Below are 23,243 nucleotides of genomic sequence, written 5' to 3'. Positions count from 1 at the left end.
TGAGAAATCATAAATGAAGGATCTTATTCAAGTTAGATGAAATGTCTCAATGCTGTGTCACAATAAGAGCGGTTGCGTGAGAGCAAGAAACAGGGAGTGGGAATGTGAAATAAGCAAAAACACCAGATGTTAAAAGAGGAAGTTAGCCAAAGTGGTTGACGTAATGGTGCAATGGGAGATTGTGCAAGCACAGCCAAGATGCAGAAGTAGATAGTTGTGTAAGTCACAGAGGCGCACACGGCTGAAGTACCGAGGGTATAAAAAGTAGAGGCAGGAGAAGAACGGGGTTCTTTGTTCCAGCAGCGATCGAGGCAAGACCACAAGAAGATGCAGGATCAAGATTGGGGCTATACTTTGAAACCATGGGAAGGTGAAGACTTTGCGCTGCTCTAGAAAGGAACAAGTTCCGATAATCCACAACCCCGGTTCTGATTCGACGTCTGCCTAACTCTCAACCCAAGAAACATCTCAACGATGCTGCAGTGGACATGGGGGATAGACAAAGATCACCTATGGATAAAGAACTGAGCTCATGAAGAACATTCACCAGTTCAACTTTGGATTTATTCTGAAAGAGGATTCTGCTATGGCAAGATGGGTCCCTGACCATGGAATTTAAAGTTTTCTGCTGCCAAGATCAACTCAGCATCTGAGAAAGAATGGAACTGCATCCCAAAGCCTCTCTTGAGGTTTAGTGACACAGTATAGAGACTAGAGGGAAGTGTGTTTATAAAATTAATAGTTTGATCTTTTGGTTTTTGATTGAAGTAGCTGTATGTCATTTTCCCCTGCTAAAGCTTGCTAAAATATTAAAGTCTACTTGATGTTGTGGACAGTTAAATTAATTAAGTTATAGGGATAACAATTCTTCTGGTTAACATAAAATCAATGTTCATGATCCTAGTGGAATGGGGGGTTTCAGGCGTTTCTTTAGTTATGATAAATAATGACCTTGGGACTCGTGCCGAGTCTCTAAAATGATCTAGACCACATGTGTCAAACTCAAGGCCCGCGGGCCACATGTGGCCCGCCATGTCATTTTATGTGGCCCCCCCCAGCGTTTTATAGGCCCAGGATTAACTTAAAATAGGTTTTGAGCACAAATTGACTTCAAACTACATCTCCCATAATGCACTCCGATTGTTACCAGCCAACATTACGGTTTCTCGCCACTAGAGAGCCGCAGAGTCACCTCAAGCTGCTTATTGATTTTCCTAGCGAATAAAACTGATACATCGACAAGCAAACATCAAAACGTACAAGAAAAGAAAAATCGATTTACAAGTAAGGCTGTGAATGAAGATGTGTGAGTTGGTGTCAGGGCAGCAGGTCGCGCTAGACTTTTTTTGTTATCCGTTATCTTGACCGACAACATAAAAAAAAATCGGTCATGTACTATTTTTATCCGTGACATTACAATCATATTAATATCGGCTATTTAGTCGCATTTTATGCGGTTTAGCTAATATTCACCGTGAATCCAGATCCCATCACAAATTAAGCAGATAAATGAATCTACATTTTTCTCCGTAGTGACAAAAACCACTGACTGAGGCCCCAATAACTTATAATAAATTAAATTAAGCGACTTCACTTAAAAAGCATCACTTCACCCGCTGGGGTCTGAACCACTTCCTCCTGATTCCCATCTGCAGAAAAATCTGCGCTAATTCATCAGTCAGTTGGATCTGTCTGATCCAAACAGATCAACTGGACTCTGTGAGTGTTTTACCCTGTGCGCGGTCCGGGCGTGCGCTTTTACCAGAATTTATTTATTTATTTATTTTCCTTGGTTTCACTTCTCCGAAACGGACAGATGTTACGTCTGCAGCTCCTCCAGAACGCCGCCCTCCTGGGTAACGTGCACCAATAATGCTCCATTTGTTAAATCTTCTGGATGAGTAACTTCCAGCGGTTTTTAATTCTTTGCAGCGGTGTAGCCGCTTCCGCAATGTTAAAGTCTAATTAACTCTGCGTCGTCATTTATTTCCTCAAGATAAACTGCCGGCTCCTCAAATGGATTAACACAACGTTGCATTCTCGTTAGTTTTCTCTGGTCTGTATGGAGACTTGAATTTAACGCGCCATTTTAACCAAAGGTTTTGACTGAGCTTCCTAACCAGACGCTCCAAAGCATTATTTAACAATATGAGGTGTTGTTTAATCTATTTTTAACATTGTATTTTCATACATTTATGCTAGTGGTGCCCAAGTCTAGTTTTCCAGAGCTACCATCTGCAACTGGCCCATTGATGGTGGCCAATATGCTGAAGTGGCCCTCGGTGAAATTGAGTTTGACACCCCTGATCTAGACTGTAACAAGTGCACGTTATTAATAGAGAAAGAGCTACCGTTAACTGGGGTGGTTTCTGGAGTCGGGCTACCACGGGCTATTTGGTTGTCTGATCCATTAACTGTAAAAGGTCATAATCTCAGGATCTGAAGGTAGTTAGAGTCTAGACGCATCTTTCTCGCTTCCAGCTTAAACAGAATACCCTCTATAAACTCATCTGTGGTGATACTCAGGAGGTAGAGGCTTCATGGACTCGTTAGACAAAGAGCTGGTCAGTAGTCAGTCAGTAGGAGTCTGAGAGGAGGTAGGGGTGTGGCTGACTATTGCGTAATAACAATAGGACAACCCACACCATGAACAATAAAATAACTAAGAAATACTGATACATTGTCTATAAAATGCATTGACTTCCTTTAGTTCATTCATTCTCTCTTACACTTTTGGAATAAGGACGGTCTATATAAAGCAACCAATTAGCAGCAGTCACAGTACACCCTAGAAAAGTCTGTTGCAGTGCATCACAGACAGGACACACAATCATAAACACACCAAAAGAGAATTTTAGGAAGCAAAATTAACCTGAATGCAAGAAAAACCTGGAGCACCTGGAGGACTTCATATTTTTCATCTCAAAACTTGTAGTGTTTGGACTCAAACCTCGCTCCTCAACCTCCTGCTCACGCTTACTTAGGAAAGATTTTCTGCTTGCTTTTGGAACAAAAAAGCACAATCACCTGATAACCTTCCAGTGAATCAAAAACGGTGTACTGGGTGCATGTTTCCTAATAGCACAGGTTAAGCTGTGAATGGGTGAATGTGGCGACTTTGAATTTTAGCAACCTATTGAGTGGTGCAGGTGTAAAAGAGGTTTCACAAATCACAAACATGGTTTTATTTATTCCGTTTGAAGCGGAGAATAATCCAATCCAAGTTTCAAGTCTCTAGGTGTAGTAGTTTTTAAACTAGAGTCGATTAAAGATGCCGACTGTAGTGAAAAATTAAGTGGAATCACCTTTTAGCTATTGGAAGCTAGAATTGGAAAGCAACTTCAGCTTTGTCAAAAAAGAAATAGAAAGGAATAACTAATAGATCCTTATTACACAGGAATTAATATTTATAAAGTCAACATTTCACATGTTAAGGAATCAATATATATCATTATTTTGTGCAACTCAAGCTTCATTTTGATACGTCAGTTTTTTGGGTTTCTTCTAGGGCTGCACAGTGGTGCAGTTGGTAGAGCTGTTGCCTTGCAGCAAGAATGTTCTGAGTTTGATTTCTGGCCCCGGTCTTTCCTCCCACAGTCCAAAAACATGACTGTCAGGTTAATTGGTCTGTCTAAATTGCCCCTAGCTGTGAGTGTGTGTGTGCATGGTTGTGTCTCTGTGTTGCCCTGCGACAGACTGGTGACCTGTCCAGGGTGACCCCGCCTCTCGCCCGGAACGTTGGCTGGAGAGGCACCAGCACCTCCTGACCCCACTGAGGGACAAAAGAAATAAAAACTACAATCAAAATGATATATTATAAATATACCTACCTTTGGTGTAAAAAGCGGAACAACCTTCCAAAATCTCAATCTTTGAATTTGCAGTCATCAACTTTTTGGAAACATCATCAAGTTGTGCTTGGAGAAAATTGTCTCTCTTCTCCGTTGCTCTCAGCTGCCTTGCCTTCTTTTCCAGTGTTTCCAGACTCAGCTGGAAAGCCTCATGTATATGATGGAAGCAGTCAGATCGCTACAATGATACTGTAAGAAAAAGAAAATCACTCAAACATATTTTACAATTAACGCTAATACTTAAGTGAACAGCACCATAAATAAATCCTATTAAACAACTGATATGGAAAATATTCCACCTCTCTAAATGCTTCGTATCACACATAGTTTCTGAACAAGTTTAAAGCAGAGAAAACATCAGAAGATAACTTAAAACTTGACACGAAAAATTTAAAAATATTCTCATGAGACAGTCACATTTTAAATACATGACAACTAACTCCGCAGTTGTAATGTGTATAAAAAAGGAAATAATTTTACTTAAAGCTGCTATATGTCCCTTTGTTGATGTGGAAATTAAACACTTATCATGCATGTGACCAAAACAAAACAGATGATTGTAAATTTCACAACAGTCATAATTACATCTAACATTATTTTCATCATGTGAAAATTACAAGTGATTGTGAAATACTTTCAGTTATCAAATATAATCTACAATAACTTTCTAACAATCAGTAAACTGCATTTAATAAGCTATTGAACAAGAGTTTATTTTTCTTACTTAAATAAAAATTCTCCATTAACATAATTTGGAACAATTCCTCTTTGCTAATGCTAAACCATTGGCAGACTACTATTATAATACAGTGCAATAAAATCTACAAAATTTGGACCAGCTGAAATTCTAGAACAGAAATCCAAAAACAAGGGGAAAATGTCAGACTGTGCTATGAAGAAACATTGTAATCAATTTAAATTAATCAGGAATACAAAAACAAAGATACCATAATGTGGTAAACAGTATATATTTCATGAATCACACCAGCAAAGTTACAATTATGTTACGTGAACAGCTGCCCTCAATAAAATACAAACTATTATTGAATAGTAAAAAAGGGTACTATTTTCAATTTCCATCACTAAAACAATTACAATATGAAAACTTCACTAAAACAACCTGTGCAACTTCAACAACATGAACCAAACATTAATTACATAAAATTATATGAAATTAAAATAAAATATACTATTTAGAAATATTACTAATCCATCTACAACATTTTAATAATTTTAATATAGCTTCAGCCCCAACTGCAGATGATTTTAACAGGGTATCAATTTATTTTGAGATGGGGATCGGGTAGAGAGAAAAAATGTATCAACGTAGTTGAACATACAGAACAACATCAGTAGCCTACAGGCTACTTGTAAAGCTTAAGGTGCTGTATTAATATTAGCTAGACTTAATTTAGCTAACATTACCTGCATCCACCATTACTTAACTGAGTCGGTTAGTTTCAGAGGAAACCGCAAAGTCCTTGGCATTATGCTGGTTTGTAATTCTAGCAGCTCCTGCATCTGCATTGCAACAGAAAATCTGTGTAGCGGCATCGGTATAAACCCAGCGCAAAGGCTCATGTCGCTTTGCTGCGAGGGCCTCCAACGCCGCTTGCGACTTTAATTAGGCGCTGCGAAGGCCTATTGTTTTTCAAATGTTGATTATTATTAGGCCCGAGCAGCTAAGCGCTGTGAAGGCCTATTGTAATCCTGTTGTAAATTATTATTCGTATGCTTCTGTAAAGTAAATTGCTTTTTGGAGGCTTTATCATATTCAAAAACTCACCAAACGTGGCGGGCGCAAAGAGCCCAGTGAAAATTTACATATTTTAAGGTCTTCGCAAAAATCGCATAAGAAACGGCTCAAGGGCGCCACCTAGCAACTTTTAAAAGACCCTTTCCTATTCACTTGCTTTATCGTAGAGACTTGAAATTTGGTACACTTGTAGAGCTGCCAAAGATGCTCAGAATTTACATTTAATGTCATAGTGCAAGTATGACAGGAAGTCGACCATTTTGCAGTTTGGCCCCATTTTGGCCGTTTACACACGTCGCATTTGATCGAACTCCTCCTAGGGATTTCTATCGATCGGCTTGAAACTCGGTCAGATGGTTCATAAGGCATGGCCGATTCAAAGTTATCAAAACGGTGAGTTTTCGTGCATGCTGAAAGGGTCATACCAGGGGTCAAAGTTCACCTATTCGCCATGAAACACGAAACTGGTATAACTCTTACACAAAAGCTCACAGAGGCACCAGAATTTCAGTGATTGATCATCATCGGGTCCCCTAGAATAATCAATGGTCAAATGATGACATCACTTAGGCCATGCCCCCTGAGAACAGGAAGTGCAGTGTTTTACTCTGAACGGTCACTATCTGACCTCTTTGACCTAATCAACATGAAACTCTGCCCACAGACAGGAAACATGTTGGTGTGTTACGGATTCCAACCCCGTTTGTTTTCGATTGAGTAGGTGGGCGTGGCAAAGTGACCTGTAACGCCGTCGCAATATGTTTGGCTCTAGATTCCACAATTTCGAGCCGAGCTGCACCAAACTCAATAGGATCAATTCTTGTGGGCCCCTCGACAGGAATCCATAACAGTCGTTGATGGGCGTGGCCTAATTACTATACATCGCCCCCTAGAATTTTTTTAATGATCAAACCCAAGCCATGCTTTAACCTAGAAATATGAAACTTGGTACACATGTGTATCTTGTCAGGACCTACAAAAAAGTCTCTTGGAGCCATGGTCAAAACCCAACAGGAAGTCTGCCATTTTGGATAAAAGCCGCGATTTCCTGTTTGTCAAAGACGTCGCATCTGATCGAACTTCTCCTACAGCGTTTGACATACAGACTTCAAACTCAGTCAGCAGAGAGCTCAGACATTAAAGGTCAAAAGTTATCACAGGAATTTTTGTAGATCAAAGCATGTGGGCGTGGCTAAGTGCCAAACTGACTATTCGCCATAAAACATCAAAGTGACATAACTTACACATATAAGGTCACAGCTGCATCAGACTTCCTATGTCTCACTACTGACCAACCCTCATCACATTCTCATGGTCATATGATGACATCACCTTAGCCCCGCCCAGTTCCGACAGCAAGTCACCTGTTTTTTCTACTGTATGTCTTACTTTTACTGTGTGATTCATATGGAATTAATCCTCTGCCACCTGACATAATGTGACCTGATGATGAACTCTGATAATGAACTCTGACCTGTGGGGGCGTGGCCAACTGGCTGTCCCTCGCCATATGCATACGATTGTCTCTGAATCACACACGCGCATTCCGATTGGCACCAAACTGAATACGTATGACCTTTGTTCACCGCCAAAGAACCCAATAGGATTGAATTGTAATTTGACTCCACTGCGCCCCCTAGGTCATTCAATCAGTTATATCTACTCTCTACATCGACCGATCTGCACCAAATTTGTGGTGTGTCGCCAGGGAACCATGCCGAACACATCTGTGTGTACGCCCAGGCAGACGAGCGCTTAAACTGTGCGAGAGCATACGCAGCGGCATGCGGGTGGCGGTGCTGGATCACCCTATAGGCTGGAGCGGCGCTTGGCTGCAAGGGCCGCTTGAGGCTCCGCGGAGCTTTAATTAGGCCCGAGCAGCTAAGCGCTGCGAAGGGCTATTGTTTTTCAAATGTTTTATTATTTTTTATTTTTTATTTTATTTATTTATTTATTTTCTCCTGACAAATGAATTGGCTTTTTGGGGGCTTTAACATATTCAAAAACTCACCAAAATTGTTGGGCCCATAGAGACTGTGAAACATTTACATATTTTAAGGTCAACACAAAAATCGCAAAAAATCGGCTCAACAGCGCCCCCTAGAACATTTCAAAAGACCCTTTCCTATTCAGTTACTTTATCATAGAGATTTGAAATTTGGCACACTTGTAGAACTCTCCAAGCCACTCAGAATTTATAATTATTCTCATAGTGCAAGTCAAACAGGAATTCGGCCATTTTGGATTGAATTTGCGAATTTGACCACATTTTGGCTGTTTATAGCCTTCGCATTTGATTGAACTCCTCCTAGGGCAAAGTTATCAAAATGGTGAGTTTTCGTGCATGTTGAAGGGGTGATACCTGGGGTCAAAGTTCACTGATTCGCCATGAAACACAAAACTGTTATAACTCCTACAAGGAAACTCACAGAGCCACCAACCTTTCAGTGTGTGTTCAACTTTGGATGCCCTATAAGACCCAATCGTAAAGTTTTGACATCACTTAAGCCACGCCCCCTTAGAACAGGAAGTGTCATGTTTGACTGTGAACGGTCGCTATCTGACCCCTTTAACCTAATCAACATGAAACTGTGTCCACAGACAGAAGACATGTTGGTGTGTTATAGCTTCCAACTCCATGTGGTTTGGATAGAGCTTGTGGGCACGGCGGTGTGGCGAATTAACCTGTAACGCCGTGTCTATACGTTTGGCTCTCAAATCCACAATTCTGAGTCCAGCTTCACTAAATTCACTGGGATGCATCCTTATCCAGCTCCGGATAGGAATCCAGTGCAATATTTGGTGGGCGTGGCCTAATGGCTCAACAGTGCCCCCTAGGAGATTTTAAATAATCAGTCCCAAGCCACGCTTTAACCTAGAATTATGGAACTTGGTACACATGTGTGTCTTCACCAGACCTACAAAAAAGTCTCTTGGAGCCATGGTCCAAACCCAACAAGAAGTCGGTCATCGACTGGTGAACCTCTAAAGAGCCCAGTAGCATTACATTAAAACTTGACTCCACTGCACCCAATAGGTTAATCAAACAGCTGTATCTTCTCTCTACATTGGCCAATCTGCATGAGAAGTTGCGGGCTGCACCAGGGAGCGCTGCTGGAAACACAATGCAGCTAATGTCAACACAAGTGACGAGATAAAGTATCAATCAAGCTGTTCAGATGCACATACATTCTCCCAAAACTTAAACTGTCATAATCTATGGTTGGTGGTGGTGAGGATGAAAACTGAGACCCAGGTGATGATGATGATGTTTATTATAATTTAATAAAGAGAAGAGGGGGCATTCCGGGGCGCCGAAGTTGCCGTACTCGCCACAGAAAACCAACCGCTACAACTTTCACATAGAAAGGTCAATTGGCACCAAACTTGGTATGAGGGATCCTGGTTGGATGCCTGACGATCGTATGTCGTCATAGTCTGACCTCACCTAAGCCCCGCCCCCTCAGAACAGGAAATGACTCTTTTTTATTTGGAAAGATACAACTCTGGTTCTCTTGATCTAATCAAGATAATCTGGTGTCAGATGAGTGATAACAAGTTGCTCTCACTTGCTGTAAAGCGGCAAGAGTTTCCAGTGGAGGGCGTGGCCATGGCGGCGTGGCCAAGTCACAGGTCACGCCGCCACCATATGTTTGCCTCTAGATTCCACGTTTCATCCCAGCTGCACCAAACTCACGGAGATCCATCCTTTTCCACCCCCCGACAGGAATCCAGTGGAAAATATGGTGGGTGTGGCCTAATTCCTCCGCAACGCCCCCTAGAATATTTTAAATAATCAGCCCCCAGCCATGCTTTATCCCACAAATATGAAAGTTAGTACACATGTGTAACCTGTCAGGACCTACAAAAAAGTCTCTTGGAGCCATGGTCCAAACCCAACAGGAAGTCTGCCATTTTGGATCAAAATCACCGTTTTGTCTTTTTCATTGATGTCGTATCTGGGTGAACTCGTCCTAGAGCTTTCCAGATCCAGGCTTCAAACTCAGTCAGCACAGTCTTGAGGCATTTAGGGTCAAAAGTTATCAAAGGAATTTTCCTATGGCCAAGCCTCAAATCTGGTCATTCACCATAAAACATCAAGGCTGGGGAACTACGCCAGAGCGTCAGCAGTGGCGACAGAGTGGTGGTGCAGGAACCCCCGCGGTGGCAAATAGGCCGGAGTGGCGCTGAGTTGCGAGGGCCTCCAACACCGCTTGCGGCTTTAATTTTGCTTGTATTTTCTTCTAATTCATGTAAAGCACTTTGTATTACCTTAATGCTGAAACTAAATATTTAGTTGTCTAGCTAAATTTGTAAGCTATATCTAGCTTTTTGAAAGCTAGATATCTAGTCTATTAACTATGTGTTCACCTTGTGAAATAAATATTTAGTTTGGAACTCTGACATTTATAAATATGTGCATAACATGATGAAATTATGATTTTGAAAAATTAACACACATTTATTTCTCTGACAGACTAAATTGACCTAAATATTTCTGTAAATTTTTTACTGTGTAACTTTAAAAACAGCACTATTTTGTTGACATTTAGCAGAAGGGACTAAATATCCCATGATGCTTCAGAAATAGAGACAGAAGGAGAAGACTTTCATTAGAGAAGAGGTCTATTTTTCTGAGCCCCGACATTGTTGTAAATTATAACTATTATGTATGATTCATTTATCCTATTTTATTCACTAGAGTTCAGCTGACTAATACGTCTGACTCCTTCTTGTCTTTGGATTAGTTGAATATACAGTTTGGAGAAAACATCTTAACCTATCAGCATAACACAGCTTTAACACAATGTTTCTAAACCAGCCCTTAGTATGTACGTGTGTATGTGTGTGTGTGTGCGTGTGTGTGTGTGTGTGTAGGGGTGTGTGTGTGTGTGTGTGGGGGGGGGGTGTGTGTGTACACCTAGTAATTACTTACTTCTTCACTGCTCCTTACTCTGGCTTATTTTTTCAAAGAGTTTATTATTTTCTGATAATAAGCCTATTCTTTATTTTATAGCCTTCCGGAAAGTTCAATTTTAAACAAACTAAATGTGTACATTGGGTAAATTATGTCTTTTGACCTAAATTGAAGGTGATGCTTGGTCCATTTAAGATTATCATGAAGGAGATCTGTCCACTTTTGTCTTGGCTCAGTGTGTGTAATCTGAGGTGTGAAACTGAGCTGAAGCTGTGTATTATTGATGCGTCTCAACCTTAGCAGGTAGCATGGTCGACACGAGAAAGGAGATTTCAATCCGATGAAAAGAACCTGCGTATGTGTGTTTGAATCATGTATGTAATGACTCCACAGGGAATGCGGATGCTGTAAGCAGGAACTTATGTTCCCGTGGTGCCGTCCTTCCAGTCCTGAAAACTGTGCTGATCAAAATTTGATGAGCAGATCTTAGTAACCTGAGATGGACAGAAAACATGGTGGATCACTGTATGCTGGGGTTCCACTACTCCTGAATGGAAGTAGAGGGGTTGTGTGGTCCTGTAACACTGATCATGTAGAATGACAAGAGCAGCAGGTTTAGTCAAACAGATTGTGATGAAACCTTCAAACCGCCACATAATTCATTTCAGTAATTTTCCATAACAACAAACTTGGACTTCCTCTGTACCGGAAATATGATGTGTATCACGTTTTGGTAAATTAAAACACATTTTCAGACAACTTCCACTAAGTGCAACAGTTAGACAACTTACCAAACAGCCGACTGAACACTGTACCTCTGCTTTGTTGCAGATACCAGAGAGAGAAAGAAAAAGAGAGGGAGAGAGAGGGGGGAGGTGGTGGTAGGAGGGGTGACTCTGCTTTCCCATGTTGCAGCACACAGTGCAATGGGACAGCAGCAGAACCACAGGATCAGCTACCAGAATTTAGGAATGATCATCCAACAGGTTAGACACACGTTTAGTTTCTAAAACATTCCTGTTTAAATTTTAAATTCTTATCATATGCTGGGTTTTCTACTTTTGCACAGACTTGCTAAACTGTGAACAAGTTTCTGTTTTCAGCATTGATGTGTAGACCTCTGATTTCATTTTTAAAAACAAAATTCAAGTTAAATCTTTAAAGTTTTGAACAGATACTGAGCCAGGAGGCTTAGGTGGGCCCCATATGGGATAAATGAGATCAAACAACATGGGTCCCAGAAGGTTTTGCCCGTGGTTTCCATGGTGGTCCTACATGGATTCGCCCAGAGGGATCTTCTATCTGGGCGAATGTTGGCAAATTGTTTGCCCTCACCTATCCCATATGGGGCCCACCTAGGTTTGCTGGCTGGGTAACATCAAACTTTTTTAGCCAAAAGTAACAGGTGGGTATAAATAAGGGATGATTTTTATGTACCATTGAAACCAGATATTCACATGCATTGAGTAAAAAGACAGTTTTTCTTACTGTTAGACATTAAATCAGACCAAAAGTTTCTTGTTTTGGCTTAGTTAGAAATTAAAACCTGAAACTAAACATGCACAAAGATGAGAAATGAAAAAAGGTATATCTTCTTTTTCCAGGCCTTAAAGTAAAAAAAAATCCTGAGCCTGAAACTTAGTTATGATAGAAATTTACTATAACGTTGCTATTGCCACAGTTTAATAAAAGGTGTCTTTGAATAGTGAACAATTGCTTCTAACAATACAATTAACAAGCTAAACACTCAAAGTTAAATAAGACTTCAGTACATTTCAACTCAAAACAAAATGTAAAATGTCTGAGCCCTAAAGGTTTGACTTACAGGCAAAAATCCCTCAACATACAATAAGAGTCCTTACAGTCAATGTTTTAGCAATTAATTTAGAACATGCAACATTACCAACTAAATCCGTTTCTCAACCTTTTTTGGCCCAGCGCCCCCCCAGCCTCTATCCAGGTCCCTCACCGCCCCCACCAAAGAATTTGTAGGCTACTTTGCACTGACTATTATTTTATTATTATTACTATCACTATTGTAGATGTTTTGATTTTCATGCTTGTTTCTGTATTTATCATCAAGATAATTTCCCTGAGAACAAAAAAGTCATAAGAATAGAAATTATTTTCACAGGTGTCTATGAAATATGCAATGAACATTCAAGTTAAAATTGGTAGGCCTAACAGCAGCCAATCAGAGTGGAGAAATATTTTTATTTTGTGCCATTTTCTAGTTGTAAATATTCCACAAAATGACCAGATAAAAGATGTTCAACATGCCAGTTTAAACTTTGAACTATTTGCAAACGACTGAGCTGCAGCATTAAAACATGGATAGAACTGTAACTACATTAATCATAACTCTTCTTTTCTTCAGTGTTTGTCAGTTTCTGGTGGTGCAGCTCTGTGCTGCCTTCAGGAGAATGGGACATCAGAGTATCATCATATGTTTCACATCATGTGTTGATAATTCACATCTAGTTTGTCGCTTCGTTTTATGTCCTGCTTCTCCTGTTTCAGAGTTTTACGCAATGTGAACGTCTTTTTTTTTAACCCCTAAGGTGCAGGGCGTATCGATGGGGAAAAGGCAGACTGACATAAACCTTTTAAAACAACAGAAACAATTTCTGCATTTTGATTATTGAAATTTAAAAGTGCTGTGTTGTTCTATCACCCCGTTTCATACCGGACCACTTACAGCACCGTGTTAACGCTATAAAATGAACGCTCTCTATCGTGGTATCACCATGGAGGGATTTCTTTATTTAAATGGGTTCATTTTTCAGAGGGATACAAAGTGAGGGTATTGTGATTTTAGTAATTACATGTTTATAAGAGCGATTTTCTGTTGTCCTTCCATGGAAGCGGGCAGCATCCAGATGGACAATAAAACACTTTTTAATATAAGTTGCTGCTTTGACATGATCACAGAACTGCCAAAACATATGTACAAAAATCCTCAATAAAACATAAAATATTAGAAAATCAGACACCATACAAAGTGAATCACAGCAGCCGTCATCAGCCGGTGTAACGCTGACCTGATGCGGTGAAGCTACTAGCAGGAGCGGAGTTACGCCAAGAGCTACAAACACTGAATAGAAGGAGAGCTGCCATCGATACAGCTGCAGCCAGGCATGATTTAATGTTACGCAATACAGTTTTAGAAAGTTGCTCAAAGTCTAAACTGGTATTGTGATCGTAAGATGTAAAATTTACCTTCGACCAAACGCCCCCCAAAGGCATCCCAGCGCCCCCCTTTTGTAAAAATGTCCGCAAACCTTCCGTCTTGTCCTCTTTCCTCTAGCCATGCCCAGCGCCACTTGTTTTTAATACCTTTCTCAAGTAAACGTGTTTCTCTACATGGTGAGACAAACTCCATCTTTTTTCATATCGCATTTGATTTAACCGCCGAACCGAACGTATGCGCTTCTTTTCTACAAACCGTTTTACAGTCATTGTTCAAGAACACGGGAGCTAGAATTCTGATTGGCAGACATCTCTGTCTATTACCTACAGTTTAGTTGAGGCGGGCGGTTTGGTCCAATGCTCGCTTTGCTTGAAAGTCTGGCCCCCAGACGGAGCTCTTTACGCCTAAGTTTCAAACGTCTGACTAAATAAATCTTCCTTATTTTAATTGTAAGTAGTTCTTTAAATGTCCTGTGAGATGATATACTCACCCATGTATCCATAACAACCGGAACTTTCAATGTCCAGCAAGTTATTTTCGCAATTTACCGTCTATTAAACGAGTCCCCCCAGATTAATTACACTCTCTGCAGCTGCAGCTGTGAAGTTGCCGTATTATAACCCGATATTTGCTGGAAAGTGCAACGTCTCCCCTTTCAGAAACCGTTGGAATTTTTCAGATAGCGCTATGTGTGGCGGAATTACGGTACTGCAAATTTAGATGTGTTGCCGCCGACACGTTCCAGTCTAGAAGGGTTAAGCGCGGAGACTAGTTTGGTTGAGGCGGACGTTTGGTCAAAAGCCGGAGATGTAGCTCTTTAGGCCCTGTTTTTCTATCTTCTTTCATTAAATCAAATCGTTTAGCTATGGGCATAGATTAGAGTAAAAGTCAAAGAAATGCAAAGCCATGCACGTTTATTCGGTTGCAGTGGAATGTCGTATCATCATTTTACGTTTCGGATCTAGACAGTAGGATCTAGACTTCTGCATGAAACTCTATGTGGGAAACAAACAAATGTGCTTCTGTTGCGATTCTGCAGATGATTCAACTTGCAGAGACGACCCGGTGCTGCTCTGGCTCAGTGTTGAGGTCAAGAGTGAAGGTGACAGGGATTTGAGAAGATTAGTCAGCTTAGGCAGCTTTTCAAAAAGTGAATGCAATGAAACACAATGGAGAGGCAAAGCAGCATCCACATCAGCTTTAACCATCCCCCAAAGAGGCTGAATATTCACACTGCAACTGAAGATGAAACACAAAGTGGTGGAACAGAAAACTGAGGTTGCCTCTGTTTTATAGAGCATAAAAGTTATTAATTGCATTAGTTACAAAAGGTGAAAAAACACAGAAGATATTAATAAAATAATGAATTATTTGAAAAATGATCTAAATTAATGTAAAAATAGTCAGTTGATGTGGCTGGGGTGTCTGGTTATGACGCCTGCCTGGTGAGGCGTTCAGGTCACGTTTCACTGGGATGAAACACAGAAGCAATTACTGCATCAAATTCTCCTCTGTTAGATTACACACATTACAAAATAGTTTGCATTAAAGTAGTTGGACCTGCTTCCCTGTGCTGCTTGCTTTTATGCTAAAGTACCATCTGAAAAATGCTGCACATAACAACACAGAGTGTCAACACAACCAAATGTCTAGAACAACATTTGGTTCTAGACAGAGGCAAGGCTGCCAGGCCCTGACTGGCACCACCAGGCTTTTTGACCACCTTGTCTTGCCCAAGAACACAATGAGAGATTGAGCGGGGACTGAACTGGCAAACTCCAACCACAGTCACCACCATCACCAACAGTTAATATTTATATGCATTTATAATCTATTACCAAACCCTGTAGAATGTTTTATGAGCTTCAGTAATGATCTATTACTGCCTGTTGTGTTCTTCTACTTAGATGGCTCTATAAGGCAGCAGGAGATGGCTTCCGCAGAGAGTGGCCTCCGTAAGTCAAGTCAAACCTCTAGTCCTGACATGATTGTAAAAGAATTATGTTTAAAGAATAACAATAATGAATTTTATTGACTTCACTTACTAAACTAAGCATTCCTCTGTATGTGAATATTCCCAGGAGGTCTGTCAGTTTATCTTAGCATCTCCGCTTTTCTTTTCCTCTCAGGTATTCAGGGGGATGAAAACCTGCAGTCCATGCTGGTGGGGACAGTTATGAGAAAAATTAAGTCTCGTACGTGGAAAAAACAACGATATTTCAAGCTCCAGGATGACTGCATGACCATCTGGTACAAATCCAAGAAAGCTGGCAAAGCTCACTCCACCTGTAAGAGTTGACAGTTTAACAATATTGCAGATGGTTGCAAAAAAGGAAATAGTTAACTTGCTTTAGTCTGGCCATAGCTCTTGATTTTGGATAAAGAAAAAGCCAATTTGTGCTTTTATGTTATGTTCAGATTTTTGTGTGTATATTACGTCTGTGGTCTATCCACGTGATACTTACACAATGCTTTATGTGCAGTTTCCATGATGGATGTGGAGGTAGTGCGAGAGGGCCATCAAAGTGAAGTACTTCTCAGCATCGCAGACGAGTTCCCTGCTAACCAATGCTTCACGGTGGTGTTCCATGGTCGCAGAGGGAACTTGGACCTGGTGGCCGAGTCAGCCGAGGAGGCCCAGTCCTGGATCAAAGGCATGAGGAAGCTGATTGAAAACCTGGAAAATATGGGAGAGAGGGAAAAACTAGACCAGTATCCTTTCTTATTTGGGGTTTACTTATAAAGAGTTTCTGCATTTTGCCTCAATGTAAGGTATATTGCCAAAAGTACAGGGTCAACAAATCATTCAGTTCATGAGTTCCAATCACTTCTGTGGTCACAGATGTATAAAATCCAGCACCCCGGCTTGAAGACTTCTTTCAAAAATATTTGAAAGAATGGATTGCTCTCAAGAGTTAAGTGAATTCAAGCATGGCAAGTTGTGCAGTAAATTCAGTTTACTTCAGTTTAGTTTAAATGTTGCTTCTAACAATGCCAGGGCCAACTAGTAGTGTCATAGTAAAAAGGAAGCAACGTCAACATACAGCAATTTCAAAGTTGGAAGGATCAGTTATGTGAAATCCCAGAGAAGGAACAAGGCATTCTGATAAACGAATCTGTGTTTGTCAGGAAATTGGTAGAATGATTTTGGTGGAAGGGTATTTGGTTGATTTCTAGGGGTTGGCATCAGTGCCTTGTTTCCAGTAACAAGAAATCTAAATATGCTAAAGCATATTGAGGGATGTTGGACAGTACTAGGCTCTTGACTATGTGGGAACTGTTTTAGGGATGGTTTCTTCCTGTTCCAAATCCAAGTGTGCACCGATGAAGCAAACTCCAAAAGGAATTGATGTTGGTGTTGTTATGGAGGAACCTGACCTCAACCAAACAGAACACATTTGGAATCAATTAAGGACGATTGTGAGATCTTGAAAAGTCTTCACAAACCTCACAAATGTTCCCATGGAGGAATAGTTTTCCTTGTAAATTTCCAAGAGCGATGTTTGGTATACAATTTCCCCAACTAACTGGACAAGAACACAGTGACTGTTGCTTCTTTAAGCACTATTCCCAGATGGATAGGTGACTGGTTCAAAAAGGCTGATAAGAACAACGATGGGAGGATGAACTTCAAGGAAGTGCGAGATCTCCTGAGGATGATGAATGTGGATATGAATGAACACCATGCTCACCGTCTGTTCACAGTGAGCCTTTTGATAAAGACCCGCTGTGTGGGTCTGCATTCACTGTGTTTTTGACAGTCATTGCAGACCCACACCCTGATCATTCTTTTCTTTTCAACAGATGGCAGATAAATCACAGACTGGTGCCCTTGAAGGGGATGAGTTTGTCTTGTTCTACAAGATGATAACCCAGAGAGAAGATATTTTGAAAATTTTCCAGGAGTACTCATCTGATGGTCAGAAGTTATCCCAGAGTGACATAGAGGACTTCCTGAGAGAGGAGCAGCTGGAGGATGTTGATATCCAACCCCATGCTCAAGAGCTAATTAAATACTATGAGCCTTCAGATACAGGTACTCAGGAATACACGTTGCCTTTGCCTTACAAACACAGAGCTTATCAGTTCTTGTTTCATTCCAGCGAAACAACTGAAGGCTATGACATTTGATGGCTTCTTGATGTACCTCGGTTCTGCTGAAGGCTCTATCTTCAGTCCAAAGTGCAGGGGCATTTTCCAAGACATGAGTCAGCCGCTGTGCCATTACTTCATCTCCTCCTCCCACAACACATATCTGATGGAGGACCAGCTCAGAGGACAAAGCAGTGTGGAAGGATACATCAGGTAGCTCTCAAAAGTCTGATTGTACAAAATGTAGTGTTGGAAGATGGAAAGGTTGAAGAAATATTTTATTTGTATCACATGAAGTGCAACAAGATGCTGTGATATTAAAATGTGATGAGATTTATCATAAAATTAGAGCCACACTGACCTTTCACTTAACCTTAATTGTCCACCTTTTTATGAAAGCTTTGACATCTAAATGCTCCAAGTTGATTAATTCTGTTTCATTACTCTGATATTGGGATTAACAAAAGAGATAAGCTCCACAGTAGAGCATTTTTTCTGATTTTCATGACTAAGTGGATAAAAGATAGATTTGTCTTCATTGTTTAGGGCTCTTAATCGCGGCTGCAGGTGTGTGGAAGTAGACTGTTGGGATGGTGCCAATGGAGAGCCCATTGTCTATCATGGACATACATTCACCTCTAAGATCCTCTTCAAGGATGTGGTCAATGCAGTGGGAAAATATGCTTTCAAGGTAATGCTATCTGTCATGTATTGTCTTTGATGCAAATATTTGGCTGACTGAAATTATGTTGTGCAAAAATATGCTTTCCTGTAGCTAAGTTAAGGATTTAATGCTACTTCAAATTCATAGCTCCAATTTAACCCCTTCCCACCAGCATGTATCGCATCTGGTGGGAAGGCAATGGTGTTCCAGCATTGCCTTCCAATAAGTCTATAATGCAGCAAATGTAAAAAGGTTTACAGTTTTTGGCCGTGTGATGGTGTGGGCTGGAACCACTCGTACTAGAAAAATAAGGTTTGTCAAAATATCTGGGCAACTTCATTCCAGATAGATATTGAAATTAGATTTTGTAAGCACTCTTCCCAAGTAAAAAAAAAAGTATACTTTGGTAAAAAATGTTAACATACTTTAGCATACTTTGATTGATGTACTTAAACTGTACTATTTTGGAACAACTATTTTTGTGCTTAGTATACTTTAGTAGTATTTAAATAGTAGTATACTTTAGTATACTATAAATACTTTTTTGGAACAACTTCAAGTGTACTTAAAGTATACTTTTTAAATATATCAGAGCTTTATTATTATATTTTGATATAATTATATTTTGAGTGTAATAATTCGGTCTCAGAATTATATTAAAAATATATATTTAATATACTTCAAATATACTATTAATATATTAGTAATGTATTTAAATTATACTTAATTCTTATTTTTTATTTCCTGCTTTTGATAATAAACTACAATTTTAATTACTCGTGAAAGTCTTTATTCCTACGTACCTATTTTGTACATGACATGCATAACTACACTGCAGTATTTACATTGTTTTAGGCTACAATCACATGGAAAGATTAATTACACAAGATGTTCAAGGTAATTCAAATATTTTGTTTTATTACCAACATTTTAAAATTGTCCAATTTTACTCAGAACTTTATGAACTTTACATAAATTATCAGTTTACACATCAAAAGTGAACACAATGAACATGACAATTTAAGTGTGACAATAAAACATGACAGTGAGGATCAACGACAGAACATTCCTGTTCACTGCACCTTACAGGAACCTACAAAAGAGAACAAGAGAGCAATTAAACAGAGAAAGCATTTTATTTAAAGAGAACAGAAAAATGGCAAATAAAAAAATAATACTTACAATTTTAAGACGTTGTGGACTCGCCATGTATGTGACATCATCAGAACTGATGATGATTGGGACCAGATGCCTGGGGTGGAAAAACATTTCTGGGTTTCTTCTTTGCCTGTTTATGTTAGAAGTAGAAAAAATAGTCAGCAATGTCATAGAGTCAGTTGATGTTGGCATTAACTATGAAGCTGTTTTGAGTGTGGACTTAAGGAGACAAACTACCTTAAAATCTTTCCATCCATGATCTGAACACACTGATCCTTGCAGGGTGGTGAGGGGGGCTGGTGGTGCCCATCTCCAGCAGCCATCAGATGAGAGGCAGGGTTCACCATGGACAGGTCACCAGTCCATCACAGGGCCCTGAAAGACAACAACAAATAAAAAAATGAAAGATAAATATTAGATTAACAAAGAGAATAAATTCTGTCCAGTTATCTTTAAATCAAATCATGTTTATTAAGCACTTAGTTTTGGTAACACAGCAGTTTTTGTTGTTGAAAATGTAGCTGGCTCCTCATTGAAACAACAAACTTACATCATGAAGACGATGTGAAGGTTCATCCTCAGAGCTGGTTGGTGACCTGGTGGAGTCAAAGCTTCTTCTGAGACAGAAAGTCTTTAGGTTTCCTAACACCTGATTTCTCTGGCTTCCTCTTTCATCTCCATTTGCTTAGACTGCAAACATATGTTGAAGATAAAATCATTGATGAACGAGTTAGAACAACAACCTCACAATATCAAAGTCTCTCTGTCTTATGGAGCTTAATTAAAACCAGGTTAGTTTATGAATTAAAGTATAAGTCGCAACAAACAGCCTCCATGCAGTTATAACATGAAGCTGAATGATTGCTATAGTAATCATAAGTCACAATAAAATTGATAAAATAATTTATGAAACCAATGTAAGTTATATATCTTTACTGCACTGTTTATAATTAAATTAATATAATTAATAAGTAAACTTACCACTAGCTAGCAACACTTAGCAGAGTTCGTCCCTCCGGACTCCGTTTGTGACACACATTTCATTTCCATTCGTTGTTGTCCCGTTGTGTTGTCGTCTAACTCTGACTAGGACGTCACCAGCTTGAATTTACCAAAATTAGTAACTATTGTCAAGGCCCTCTCTACTTTTTAGGCAATATTATGCGAGTAAAAATAGCTAATTTAAACAGCATCTGTTATCTTCCCTGCGTTCAAGTTTTTCTTCTCTTTGTGGCGTTTTTTAAATAAATGAAAATGTGCAATACCGCCACCATCTGGTCTGGAGTATGAACTGGAGCTAATGCCGTTGATTATAAGGTTTTACATCACACATCTGAAAATTGATTTATTCTTTCTTAAAAATTACATCATGATTATCATTTTTTTATTGTATGCAATTTTAATTAATAGTAAAAGATTATTAAGGCACTTAAAAATTAATACTTTTTACGTACTTAAAAAGTATGCCTACATATTACATTAAACACACTTTAAAGGTGCCTAAAAGACATACTTCTGCATATGTATCAATTAGTTTTATTTTGTAATCAGGTTGCCGCGTGTTGCAGACTTCTGCCCAGGGATCCAGGTCTCTTGAAAATGAGATCTGGATCTCAACGGGGTTCACCTGGTTAAATAAATAAAGTTTAAAAAAGGCATACTTTATTAGCCTAAAATTTACACTGAGATGAAATTAAAACATACTGAAATTAATAATCTAAAGTAGTGTTAAGTGAATTTTTAAAAATTCTATTTTGAGCATATATTTTAAAATATACACAAAATATATTTTAAATATACTTGAGAAAGTGTATATTTACACTTGGGCAAATATATATTTTGTTCACTTACAGTATACTTTTATTTAATATATTAAAAGTGTATTTTGGTGCAATATGTATTATGTTTGGTGCATTATGTGTATTATGTTTAAGTGTGTTTAAAGTTCTAATTTCGAAATTGGTACAAGTATACTTTTAGTATACTTCATATATACTTATAGGTAGTACACTTAATATTTAGTATACTTAAAGTGTACTTTCACAAATTTAAGTATGTTTGAAATATAGTCTGTGACCAAAAATTAACACGATTTGTCATCGTGTTAATTTTCACCCCCACTAAATTGGGTTTATCACAAAGTACCTCCAGAATTTAGGAGAAAAGACGATGGAAGGGCCATTCAACACTTACGAATTCAGCTAGGGTGTGCCATAGTGACAAACTCAACCACATTGACTGACTTCCAACAAATGCTGGTTGAGGAAAAGATGGTTGGTGGATCCGATGGATGGTTCCAACAAAATGGTTGGTCATCACACAGCAGTGGGTGACCAACGTGGTGACCAGAATGAGTATGAGGTTCCAGGTTGTGGGGTTGTGTATGGCGTTCCAACACACTACTGAGGCTGCTGTTTGTTGGGTGAGTATTATGTTCAAGGCGTTAAAGTAATCAAATTTCTTTTAAGTCATATGCAGCATTATTTTCATAAACTGAAGACTGACCATTCATTGACTTTGTTCTGCTATGAAAAGGCAGCATATGGTCGGAAAACCTTAAACTACTAACTTGTTAAATTGATAATATGTCAATCTGTAATCATCCAAACTAATAAACAATACTAACTGACTTAAAAGCAGAATATGCTGTTTTCTCCTTTTGACGGAGAAGAGAGGGTAAAGCTGTGCAGTGATACACAACAGATGAAGCGTTTAACTGGCCAGAAAAAAAAGCTAGCAGAATCATGTTCCTGTCAAACAGTATTTCAATGCAGCAGAACATGCTGGCTAAGGGACCGATTGTGTTTCAATGTTCAGGCCTTACAGTGAACAAGACAATGTTGTGCATAGTTCATGGGTGGAGTTCACAGATTTGACAACATGAAATTGAACAATGCTGTTTTTCAAGCAATGAGAGTACTTAGCTCACCCTGACATTATTAAACCGAGTGTGAATGAAAGTTTGTCTTTGCATTTTTTCGAGGTAAATATTTCACTGAAAAAGAGTAGAATCATTTCTTTTGAGAGCTTAGTTTCTGTGTATCTTAGTGTGCTGAGTGAATAAGTGTGCATGGATATCCTGTTTTGGTCACATGGTTCTTCCTTTATGCCACCTTGTCTTCACATTTACTGACTGGTCAAACTCAAACCTTTAAAATGATAACGCTACAATGAGTGTTCAAACTGAATTTAGAGCTAGTTTCTGTTAAGAAGCAGCTAGCTGCTAGTTAGTTTAACAGCTAACTCCTGAATAGTATTTTATACCTATAGAGTTAGCTGTTAAGGAGCAGCTTGGAAATTTAGCTTGGGGAAGGTCTACAATTTATAATTTATGGTTCTGCTCTCCTTCTTTTACACTTTATGCTTCCCCATCTTTTCCCTTCTCCAGATATCAGAATATCCAGTTATCCTGTCAATCGAGAACCACTGCAGTGTTGACCAGCAGAGAGTCATGGCCCAACACCTCAAGCACATTCTTGGTGACAAGTTGCTTAGAGGAATGTTGGATGGCAGGGCCCCAGAAGGGCTTCCATCTCCTGAGGTGAGCTATCTGTCTCTGTTGTTTAGAAAGATTTTAGGCAGAGTAGATGTTCCATGGCTGGGCATTTAAACGT

The 23,243-nt window shown here is 39.3% G+C and overlaps 1 protein-coding gene and 1 long non-coding RNA gene across 10 annotated transcripts in view; one reads left to right on the top strand and one right to left on the bottom strand.

Annotated features, from left to right (window-relative positions):
* Window positions 1-207: 207 nt before the first annotated feature.
* The window catches only part of plcd4a (phospholipase C, delta 4a), a 32,486-nt gene continuing 9,450 nt past the window's right edge, over window positions 208-23,243 (top strand). The window contains exons 1-10 of one of the 7 annotated variants that reach the window (XM_008430465.3): window positions 208-4,042; window positions 11,357-11,511; window positions 15,623-15,670; window positions 15,845-16,003; window positions 16,199-16,427; window positions 17,290-17,419; window positions 17,520-17,751; window positions 17,819-18,020; window positions 18,354-18,498; window positions 23,018-23,170. In XM_008430465.3, coding sequence (XP_008428687.1) covers window positions 3,807-4,042; window positions 11,357-11,511; window positions 15,623-15,670; window positions 15,845-16,003; window positions 16,199-16,427; window positions 17,290-17,419; window positions 17,520-17,751; window positions 17,819-18,020; window positions 18,354-18,498; window positions 23,018-23,170 — 1,689 coding nt within the window. In that variant the 5' untranslated portion in view covers window positions 208-3,806. The other 6 variants (XM_081614428.1, XM_008430474.3, XM_081614433.1 and 3 more) reach the window with 6 other exon arrangements.
* LOC145554523 (uncharacterized) lies at window positions 19,400-20,691 on the bottom strand. Of its 3 annotated transcripts, XR_014090489.1 has the most exons (5): window positions 20,611-20,691; window positions 20,180-20,319; window positions 19,867-20,004; window positions 19,654-19,759; window positions 19,400-19,564 (listed from the first exon to the last, which is right to left on the bottom strand). It is a non-coding gene; the product is annotated as an uncharacterized LOC145554523 (long non-coding RNA). The 3 variants fall into 3 exon arrangements; XR_014090488.1 differs by lacking the exon at window positions 20,611-20,691 and having other exon boundaries at window positions 20,180-20,533; XR_014090490.1 differs by lacking the exon at window positions 20,611-20,691 and having other exon boundaries at window positions 19,678-19,759; window positions 20,180-20,533.

The sequence above is a fragment of the Poecilia reticulata genome, chromosome 2 (genome assembly GCF_904066995.2).
Source record: "Poecilia reticulata chromosome 2, P_reticulata-male-v2, whole genome shotgun sequence".
In the NCBI taxonomy this organism is placed as follows: Eukaryota; Metazoa; Chordata; class Actinopteri; order Cyprinodontiformes; family Poeciliidae; genus Poecilia; species Poecilia reticulata.
Note: the sequence above shows the minus strand (reverse complement) of the source record. Positions and strands in the feature narration are given on the sequence as shown.